The sequence below is a fragment of the Entelurus aequoreus genome, linkage group LG01 (assembly GCF_033978785.1).
Source record: "Entelurus aequoreus isolate RoL-2023_Sb linkage group LG01, RoL_Eaeq_v1.1, whole genome shotgun sequence".
NCBI classification, from domain to species: Eukaryota; Metazoa; Chordata; class Actinopteri; order Syngnathiformes; family Syngnathidae; genus Entelurus; species Entelurus aequoreus.
Window position 1 is genome coordinate 42,120,533 of NC_084731.1, and position 12,008 is coordinate 42,132,540.

Here is a 12,008-nt window from a genome sequence, read left to right on the forward strand (position 1 = left end):
TGCATTTTACCATCGATAACGTGACATGCAGCAAGTGCGCTCTTTAAGTCAATTAGTGCGCGAGGAATATATATGTATGAATACATATATATATATATACAGTATATATATATATACTGTATATATATATATATATATATATATATATATATATATATATATATATATATATATATATATATATATATATATATATATATATATATATATATATATATATATATATATATATATATATATATATATATATATATATATATATATATATATATATATATATATATATATATATTTATATATATAGACACATACACATATATACACATATACATATACATATACATGGACATATACATATACATAAACATATACATATATACACACACATATATACATATTTACATATACATATACATATATATACACACACATTTACATATAATATATATATATATATATATATATATATATATATATATATATATATATATATATATATATATATATATATATATACATATATATATATATATATATATATATATATATATATATATATATATATATATATATATATATATATATATATATATATATATATATATATATATTTATATATATTTATATATATAGACACATACACATATATACACATATACATATACATATACATGGACATATACATATACATAAACATATACATATATACACACACATATATACATATTTACATATACATATACATATATATACACACACATTTACATATAATATATATATATATATATATATATATATATATATATATATATATATATATATATATATATATATATATATATATATATATATATATATATATATATATATATATATATATATATATAGCGCGGCCCCCAGCCAAATTGTTTTACCCCAATGCGGCCCCGGAGTCAAAAAGTTTGGGGACCCCTGCTCATAAGGAACTTGCTTGTAGTCTGGACTCTACATTGTCTTTCTCCTCTCTTCACGGAGCTCTCTTTCTCTCTCTCTCTCTCTCTCTCTCTGGGGGGGGTTGAGCAGTTGTAACGTAAGCGCCAGTCATCATCTTTGATCATCACCACTATGTTCCCCCAGCCCTCGGCTTCCCACATCTCTCTCTCCTCCCGCTCGCTGCGAGTGTGTCTCTGTGCGTCTCTGTGCGGAGGTTCTGCTGATCACCTCCATGTCGGCGGTCATGTTTTGTGGTCTGCGGAGGGACGTCGAGGCCAGCAGCGGCGGTGAGTGCGAGGAAAGAAGACACTTGAATGCAATTTGTTGCCTTTGCTTGGGGTAATGTCGTCAGTCTTGCTACAGGTGGCGCTGTAGAGCTGCTCGCATGTCAGATTTCATTGGTCTGTGAAGGTTAGATTTGACAGACACACCGTTTGAACCGTCAATGTCTTTGGTGATGGACCAGATATTGACCGTATTGATACCAATTGAGGTTAGTATCAGCGTAAAATTGATACTAACGAGATAGAATCATATTGTTCGGTCCTCTTCTATGTTTAGTGTCACAACGTTTTCTGATTTATTTTGTTGTTTTGTTCATATTGTTACATATTGTTCATAAACTCAGGGAATACGATTTTGGACACAGCTTCGACACAGACATTGCAAAGTGGATTATTAATTGTGTGAATGCTCCAAACCATTCACACATATGGCTTTCTACACCAAAATCCATCTATTTATTGTGTGAATGCTTTGGTTTTATACACCAAAATTAATCTATTTATTCAACTTATTATTATTATTACTGTGTGAATGCTTTGGAGCATTCACACAAATGGTTTTCTACACCAAATTGCATCTATTTATTTTGTGAATGCTCCAAAGCATTCACACATATAGTTTTCTACACCAAAATGCATCTATTTATTCAACGTATTATTATTATTGTGTGAATGCTCCAAATCATTCACACATATGGTTTTCTACACCAAAATGCATCTATTTATTGTGTGAATGCTCCACAGCAATTACACATATGGTTTTCTACACCAAAATGAATATATTTATTCAACTTATTATTATTATTATTATTATATATATGGTTTTCTACCCCAAATTCATCTATGTATTCTTCTTCTTCTTCTTCTCCAGATTTTGGCATGCTCTACCTTCCACATTTTTCACCCGATTCAAACTGTTCCGACTTCAAACTGTTCAGCCTATTCCCTTGACAAATCCCGAAAATTCCCAGATTTCCCGGAATTCCATGTTTTCCGGGACTTTTTACCATTCAAAATGATTTGGCCAAACAACCTTTTTTCCGAGTTCCAAAAAATTCCATGATTTTCCAGAATTCCTGGGTTTCCAAAGCCCTATTTCCACCCTATTTTCTGGTGGTGACTACTCCTTCCACATTTTTCAACACATTTCAACCATTCCACCATCAAAACATTCCTCTTAATCAGGAAAAGAAACAAAGTTGTTTTTTGAACTGGAAAAATTCCTGGTTTTCCCAAAATTCCAGGAATTTCTCAATTCAACATGTTACTACTTCAACATTTCTCGACCGATTTGAAAAATTTCAACACCAACCATTTCAACTCATTCAGACCATTCAAGTTTTTTTTTTACCTTTTTCCGAAATTCCTAATTTTTTCTGAAATTTCCATTGAAATCAATGGGACATTCTTCAAAGTTCCACAATTCCCACATTTTTAATATGATTCAAACTGTTCCAACTTCTAAATATTCAGTCTGCTCTATTTAAAAAATTCCCCAAAAAATTCCCAAAAAAATTCCCAAAAAAATTCCCAAAAAAATTCCCAAAAATTCCCGGATTTCCCACATTTCCTTCTTTTTTTTTTGCATTTTCCTCATTCAAAATGAATTGGCCATTTTTCAAACTTCCACAAATCCCACATTATTCAACCCATTCAAACAATTCCACCTTCAAAACATTCCACCATTCTGGAAATTTAAACTACCTTTTTTCCAAGTTCCAAAAAATTCCCGATTTTCCAGAAATTCCCTGATACCATTTACTACTTCAACATTTCTTGCCCGTCAGTGTCAGATCTTCAACATTCAAACCATTCCAACATTCAAACTATTCTTACATTCATACTACATTCTGTCAGCATTTCAGTTAAACTTCAGCATTGGAGCATTCACATGCAATTCCTTCAGGAATTGCCTCTTCTAGTTAAACTTCTTCTTCTTCTCCAGATTTTGGCACGCTCTACCTTCCACATTTTTCTTCGATTCAAACCGTTCCAACTTCAAACTGTTCAGCCTATTCGGAAATTGCGGGCTTTCCCTTGACGAATTCCAAAACTTCCCAGATTTCCCAGAATTCCAGGTTTTCCTGGAAATGTTTTCCATTCAAAATGAATTGGTCATTTTTCAAACTTCCACCATTTCCACAAATGTCACCCTATTCAAACCATTCCACCTTCAACACATTCCACCATCCTGGAAATTCAAACTACCTTTTTTTCCAAGTTAAAAAATATTCCAGAATTTTTCCAGAATCCCTGGGTTTCCAAAGCTCTAGTTCCAGTCTGGCGACTCCTCCTTTCACATTTTTCAACGCATTTCAACCGTTCTACCGTCAAAACGTTCCTCTTAATCAGGACAAAAAACGGAGTTGTTTTTTTAACTGTAAAAATTCAATTATTTCCCGAAATTCCAGGAATTCCGTAATACAATTTCTCAATTGAACATGTTACTACTTCAACATTTCTCAACCGATCTGAAAAATAAAGCTTAACACATGTATCCATTTCGTCTACTCAATCGGTGATACAAATAGAAAATAAATAGTAAATAATCAATAAAGTTCACATGAATAATTATCAATACCATAACTTACTCAAACTGTGACGACTGATTGTCTTACAATAACATTTGAAAAAAATCTGTTAGTTATCATTTTTAGAAATATTTTTTTGCTTGAAATCTTTAAAATTGTGTTTTGTTCATAGACCATCGAAGGTTTATAATTAAACATACAAAAGTCTTGTTATGAGTATTGGTGTAGGCAATTGTTTGGTATTGGATGGATACCAAACTGTGCAGCATCGCTAAACCCTAGTCTTTGGTGCATTGTAGAATATTAGAAAGGGAATTTACTCAGAGAACAATGGTAGGTATGAAAAACATTAACCTATTTATTATTTGTCATGTCTTTGTGATCATGTTTTGTTTGGTTATGTTCTGTTGGTTTTTGGACTCTTTGTGCACTCTAGTTTGTTTTGTTACCATGCCGACCCATTAGTTTTCACCTTTTTCACGTTTTGGACTCACGCACCTGTCACTAATTAGGTCACTAGTATTTAAGCTTGTAGCTGCCAGGCAGTCGGCCTGGCGACATCACTCTGCTTCATGCCATGTTTACTGTTTCATGCTTAGTTCACGCTGCTTGTTTCATAGTCCATGCTGCCCTGCTCACATCACTGCAAGTAAGTTTTTGTTTATTAATGCCACAGTTAGTGTCTTTTGTTTCATGTCCGTACTTTACGTCTTAGTGCTAGTTTTGTTTCCAGCGTTAAGTTTTGTGCCTCCGCTGCGAGCGCCTTTTGTTTGTACCCTTTTTATATCAAAAATAAAATCATGTCTTTACCTTCACGTCATGTCCGGTCCAGTTAATTTGCATCTCGGGAAAACGTTCCACGCAGGAAACTACTCCATTGTCCAAGTCATGACATTATTAACTGTTGTGAAAGGAATAATGCATTTTTTAGGTTAAAGTTGAGTGGTCATTGGTTGTTGGCGACACCTTGTGGCCAAAATAATATATTGAAGGGGAACTGCACTATTTTGGAATTTTACCTATCGTTCACCATCAATATGAGAGATTTTTTGCATTCTAACATGAAAAAATCGGCTCGTTCTAAGTAGCTAGCAATGCAGCTAATGGGAGCAATCAATTCTACCTCTAACTCACTTTAAAATGCATTTAAAAACCATTGACAATACTTCATTTCTGTTCCGTTCCGTAACCAGTATAATAACCAACTGTTATTGTAAGAGCGAACACTGATTAACTATTTTTCTAGCGTAGTAACACATCGCCATGATACAGTATTAGCCGTAAAAGCTAACTACTGCAAAAGATAAGCTAGCTTCTGCGTCAGCATGACATGCGTTTGAGTTTGTGATACACAACACTGCAATAGAACACCAATTCGTACTGATTGAAAAACATGAACAATCATATTACAATATTTGTAAAGTATTATCCCACATTTCATATTTTGTTTGTACACAGCTGATCTAGCCAGAGAGTGTATGCACTGAAGTTGTACTAACACGCATTGCGTGCTGCGTGTATCATGATCGATATTAAACTGACTCACCCAATGGACAGTTGTTTGTCTGGTCCAGCTGGCCGGGGACGTTTACTATTGATTTTGGGTAAGCACTCCATTTTTATTTAAAAAAAGCTTGGCTCCAAGTTCCATGTTTATAGCCTCCAAAATCGCTTTCACCTCACTCTCCCGGCTTCCATCTGCTCCAACTTCTCACTCTTCTTTCGTGCTGGCTTCTATAAGCAGCAGTATATTTCGCTTCAAAAGTATAAGGTCATGAATCCTCATTTGTCAAAAAATAGTCGTCTTCATTGTCTATTACCAAGTCTGCCATTATTAGATTCTGGAAGTAGGAACACAAGTTGTTACCGGAAGTCGGTTGTGCTGCTTTGGAAACAAAAATTAATGCACGGAAGAAATCAGTCCGGAAAATGATTAAAATGATCAAAATACAATAAATATTGAACATGTTACTGTTACTACGTGTCTGTTGCTACATAATAAATAGACTTGCAGTATGTTTATAAAAAGGTTGCTGGAGGGTTTTGAAATTGTTTTAGAGGGCTCTGAAGGCTACAACGGTCACTCCCATTAGCCGCATCTTTCAAGCGGTTTTTTTAATCATCTTTAAAACCCTAAAAAAAAATAAGACGTGTGTTCTTGTCTCATATTGATTGTGAACGATAGGCAAATTTAAAAAGAAGTGCAGTCCCCTTTAAGTTTAGCTCATAATGCTGTAAGTTGAATGATGCGGACACTTTTGTCACTGAATACTTTCTCGTACGCGTCTGTCTGCCTTTGAGACTTTGTATGCATAAGTAATATGCAACTATAATTATTTGATACTAGCTTTTGTTAACACATGTGCTGTGTTAGACTGCAATATTGTTCAATTCCCAATAAATAAATAACAATTTGAAAATGTCATTAAATAAAGGACACTTACTACGAATGTCCAGCTTGTGGGCTATCATGTGCTTAGCTGTTGTGTAGCTGCTAGCTCCTAGTAGCCTATAGCCTACCATGTTTGCCTTTTGTAAATGACGACGAAAATAGAAGAACAGACCAACTGTGTGTGCTTATTGGATGACATTCAGATATTAACAACGCATTAATGTGTTTTTTGTCCAAATATTAGGATTTGTAGTGAAAATATTGTGTTTTGTTGGGCAAATATTGTATTTGGTGACTGTGGGTATGCTTGTGCCCCTGTTGAACGTCTGTCTGCTGGGATGCCTGCAGTGCTGAAGAGCAGCTGTTTGCTGTCTTCAATATGTTGCACCGCCTGTCCGCTGACAGCAGACTTCACCGTCTAGGATCATCTATCTCATCTCCATCTTATTTCTTGGAGCACGTTGTTGCGAGGCGTTTTGTACGCAATGCCGAAACATACCCATGCGTCCCGATGGTCTGGGCTGGAAGCGAGTCTTTATCTGTTCTCGTATGACCTAACGGAGCGCTGCGAGTGAGGTGCATGCAGACATGAGGCGTATTAATGAAGTGAGCATCATCCTATTTCATGCACCACTGAGCATAGTGGCAGCCAACGAGCCTGATGGCTTATTTCTTTGTGCGTTTATGTACACGCAGACAGTGCAAACAAATGGAAGGCTTTGGGAAAATAGATGGAGGTAAATAGGTAGAGTAAAGCGAGCGCCGGCCTGACTAACAAAGTGTCCAAAATTGTAATGCGCTATTTTAATTCATAGTGTGCATGCTGTCAAGTTGCAATGTAATATTCTCAAACTAAACACATCAACATCAGTTTGTGTTACACCAACTTCTAATCGGTAGTGAAGCGTCCCTATTGTTGGCATGGCAACCACACATCAACTACAATGGTCTGCAATATTGTTTGACCAGCCAGGTCACCTCTAACATTGTGATTGGTCCTCATCAGTGTGCTGCAAGCAAATGTTAAAGTTGTAACATCAGGACGCTCGTCCTCCATCACAGTGTGTGTTTTAACGAGCAAGCATCGATCGGCCAGCACAAATAATATTTCATACGCTGGCGGGTCATCTGCAAGCAATCAGTGTCATAAGTACAAACAATCACTTGCTGCTCATGTCCTCACATCCTTGCATCCTCATATATGTGTAGCTTTGTATCCTTGCCTCTTTGCAATCTCCAATCCTTGCTTCCTTGCATCCTTAAATCATAGTATCCTTGCCTCTTTGCCTCTTCTCATCCTAAAATCCTTGCCTCCTTGTATGCTTACATCTTAGCATCCTTTCTTCCTTGCATGCTCACGTGTACATCCTAGCATCCTTACCTCCGTGCATGCTTAGATCCTATTGCATCCTTACATCTCAGCATCTTTTTTTCCTCGCATGCTTACATCCTAGCACCCTTACCTCCTTGCATTGTTAGATCCTAACATCCTTGACTTCTTGCATCCCTTCATCCTATATCACCTTTGACTCATTTCTTGCCTCATCCTTGAATTGGAACATCTAACATCATTGCATCCTTACTCCCTTGAACTCATGCATTCCCAAATCCCAGAATTCTTGCAACCTCAACCCTTGCATTTTCACATTCTTGCCTTTGTGCATCCTCACATCCTTAAAACCTTGCATCCTCAAACCCTAACATGCTTGCATTCTTACATCCTCTTGTCCCTATCCTAGCACCTTTCCCTAAATGCATTCTCACATCCTTGCCTCCATGCATCCTCACATTCTTACATCGTTGGCTCACTACATTCTTAATTTGCATCCTTGCTTTTTCACATCCTAAAACACTTGCCTCATTGCATGCTTCAATCCTAGCCTCCTTGCGTTTTGTTGATATTATTGCCTCTTTGCATCCGTTTTCCTAAAATCCTTGACTGCGTGCATTCTTGCATCCCAACATCATTAACGCCTTACATCCTAGCATCCTAACATCCTTGACTCCTTGCATCCCTAAATCCTAGAGCATTATTACCTCCTTACATCCTAACATCCTTGACTCCTTGCATTCTTGCATTCCAACATAATTAACTCCTTGCATCCTTACATCCTAACATGCTTGACTCCTCGTATCCTTACATCCTAACATCTTAACATCTTGCATGCCAACATCTGAACGTCTTTTACTCCTTTCATCCTTAAATCCGATCATCCTTGCCTCCTTGCGTCCAAGACTCCTTGCATCCTTACATTCTTACATCCTAACATCCTTGACTCCTTGCCTCCTTACATTCCTACACCATTGACTCCCTGCATCCTTAAACCCTAACATCATTGGTTCCTGTAGCCTTAAATCCAAACATCATTGACTCCTTGCAGCCTTACATCCTAACATCATTGACTCATGCATCCTAACATCCTAACATCCTTGACACCTTGCCTCCTTACATCCCTACACCATTGACTCCTTGCATCCTTAAACCCTAACATCATTGGTTCCTTGCATCCTTAAATCCAAACATCATTGACTCCTTGCAGTCTTATATCCTAACATAATTGACTCATGCATCCTAACATCCTAACATCCTTGACTCTTTCCATCCTTGAATCCTAACATCCTTGACTGTTTGTATCCTTACGAACTAACATCATTGACTCCTTGCATCCTTTCATCATTGACTTCTTTGAATCCTTGCAGCCTAACATGTTTTACTCCTTGCATCCTTAAATCCTAACATCATTGACTCCTTGCATCCTAACATCCTTGACTCCTTGTGTCCTTACATACTAATATCATTGACCCCTTGCATCCTAACAGCATTAAGTTCCTTGCATCCTAGCATTTTTGACACCATGCATCCTTAAATCCAAACATCTTTTACTCCTTGCTTCCTTATATCTTTGAGTCCTTGCCTCCTTACATCTGAACATCCTTGACTTCTTGCATCCTCACATCCTTTCATCCTTGCATCCTTACATCTTAACATCCTAAAATCCTTACATCCTTACATCCTAACATCCTTGCATCCTTAAATCCTAACATCATTGACTCCTTGCTTCCTTGCATCCTTGACTCCTTGTATCCTAACATACTTGACTCTTTGCTTCCTTGCATCCTTGACTCCTTGCCTCCTTACATCCAAACATCCTTGACTTATAGCATCCTTACATCCTTGCATCCTTACACACTTGACTTATTGTGTCCTTATATCCCCAAATCCTTGATTCCTTGCATCCTACCATCCTTACATCCTTACATCCGGTCCTGCGATGAGGTGGCGACTTGTCCAGGGTGTACCCCCGCACCCCCGCAACCCCGAAAGGGACAAGCGGTAGAAAATGGATGGATGGATCCTTACATCCTAACAGCCTTACAGCCTTACATCCTAACACCCTTACAGCCTAACATCCTAACATCCTTGCATCCTAACATCCTTACATCCTAACATCCTTACATCCTAACATCCTTACAGCCTAACATCCTTACATCCTAACATCCTTACATCCTAACATCCAAACATCCTAACATCCTAACATCCAAACATCCCAACATCCTTGCATCCTAACATTCTTACAGCCTAACATTCTTACATCCTAACATCCTTACATCCAAACATCCTAACACCCTCACAACCTAACATCCTTACAGCCTAACATTACATCCTTGCATCCTTGCATCCTTACATCCTCACCTAACATCCTTACATCCTAACATATTACATTTTCCTGAGGGAACTCTACTGAAGGAATCAATAAAGTACTATCTATCTATCTATCTATATCCTAACATCCTTACAGCCTAACATAATAACATCCTAACATCCTTAAATCCTTACATCCCAACATCCTTACATCCTAACATCCTAACATATACATCCTTACATCCTAACATATATTCTAACATCCTTACAGCCTAACATCCTTACATCCTAACATCCTTACATCCTAACATCCTAACATCCTAACATATATCCTAACATACTAGCGGCCTAACATCCTTATATCCTAACATACATCCTAACATCCTTGCATCCTAACATCATTACATCCTAACATCCTTACATCCTAACATCCTTACAGCCTAACATCCTTACATCCTAACCTCCTTACATCCAAACATCCTAACATCCAAACATCCCTAGCCTAACATTCTTACATCCTAACATCCTTACATCCAAACATCACAACCTAACATCCTTACAGCCTAACATTACATCCTAGCATCCTTGCATCCTTACATCCTCACCTAACATCCTTACATCCTAACATATTAAATTTTCCTGAGGGAACTCTCCTGAAGGAATCAATAAAGTACTATCTATCTATCTATATATATCCTAACATCCTTACAGCCTAACATAATAACATCCTAACATCCTTAAATCCTTACATCCTTACATCCTTACATCCTAACATCCTTACATCCTAACATCCTAACATCCTAACATCCTTACATCCTAACATCCTAACATATACATCCTTACATCCTAACATATATCCTAACATCCTTACAGCCTAAAATCCTTACATCCTAACATCCTTACATCCTAACATATATCCTAACATACTTACAGCCTAACATCCTAACATCCTTACATCCTAACATATATCCTAACATCCTTACAGCCTAACATCCTTACATCCTAACATCCTTACATCCTAACATATATCCTAACATACTTACAGCCTAACATCCTAACATCCTTACATCCTAACATATATCCTAACATCCTTACATCCTTACATCCTAACATATTTCCTAACATCCTTACAGCCTAACATCCTAACATCCTAACATATATCCTAACATCCTTACATCCTAACATCCTAACATCCTTGTATCCTAACTGGAGCTGAAACGATTACTCGAGTAATACGATTACAAAATATATTTGAGTAATTTTCGTAATTTTTTTTACGGCATTTTGTCTCGTAAAGGCCATGTCCACACGAACACAGATACTTAATAAACGCATACTTATCTCTGCATTTAGGCCTCTTGTCCACACGCAGACGCATACTTTTGTCTTTAAAAACACAGACTTTTACAAACGCTGGCCAAAGTGTAGAGAATAGACATCCAAAACTCTTCACTCAGCGGAGACTTGTGATGACGTCATGGCTGTGCAATGTCATTTCCAAGCTCAACACCACTGCCTTGCTGTCTTTAAACACACTATAAGAACACTTAATGTATGTTTGAACGTAAACATGCTGCTCTTTTCACTCAACATTAATGTGAACAACTCTGACCGTCGTCCGGGTTCGCAGGACCATCAAGGAAGGACATTGCTTCGAGCAGGGTTGACTTTCTTTTATTTTTCAATAAATCAAAGTCTTTTGCGGATTGCTTTTCAGCACTTGCCTCGCTCTGCTCGCTCATCCGTCTGCTTTCCAGCAGCACGTCGTCGTCTCCCTTGGGCTCTCTTGCGCTCTCGCTCTGCGTCCGCTTCTCTCTTGCGCTCTCGCTCAGCGTCCGCTTCTCTCTGGCTCCTCTTCCTCTCTCGCGCTGCATCTGCTGCTGGCTCCCCACCTCCTTCTGCCCCGTCCTTCTCGGCTACCGTCCTTTTAAACACTGAGAAGGGATCACTTAATTCTGCCCAGCTGCGCAATCCAAGCACCTGTAGTCCATTTGGACGCGGGTCCGCCGGCCACGCCTCCTCGCCGCCATCTTGGAGCGGGCTCCAGCGTGCCCTGCCTCGTTGTCGATCTGCCGGCCTCGCCTCCCCACAATTAATAAAAAAGACATCAAAATGGGCTTTGCGACACTCCCGCCAGCACTAATGACAGTCAGCTGTTTTGGATACGATCGCTGTGGAACCTCCAC

The 12,008-nt window shown here is 37.8% G+C and overlaps 1 protein-coding gene across 4 annotated transcripts in view; it reads left to right on the forward strand.

Annotated features, from left to right (window-relative positions):
- The window catches only part of LOC133652298 (glutamate receptor-interacting protein 2-like), a 400,480-nt gene that overhangs the window by 320,829 nt on the left and 67,643 nt on the right, over positions 1 to 12,008 (forward strand). Inside the window, exon 1 of one of the 4 annotated variants that reach the window (XM_062050907.1) lies at positions 1,094 to 1,259. The exons of the other annotated variants lie outside the window; for them this stretch is intronic. Within the exon in view, the coding sequence (XP_061906891.1) occupies positions 1,205 to 1,259 (55 nt within the window). The 5' untranslated portion in view covers positions 1,094 to 1,204. Of the gene's footprint in view, positions 1 to 1,093; positions 1,260 to 12,008 lie in introns of those variants that run through there. 4 annotated transcript variants of the gene reach the window in all.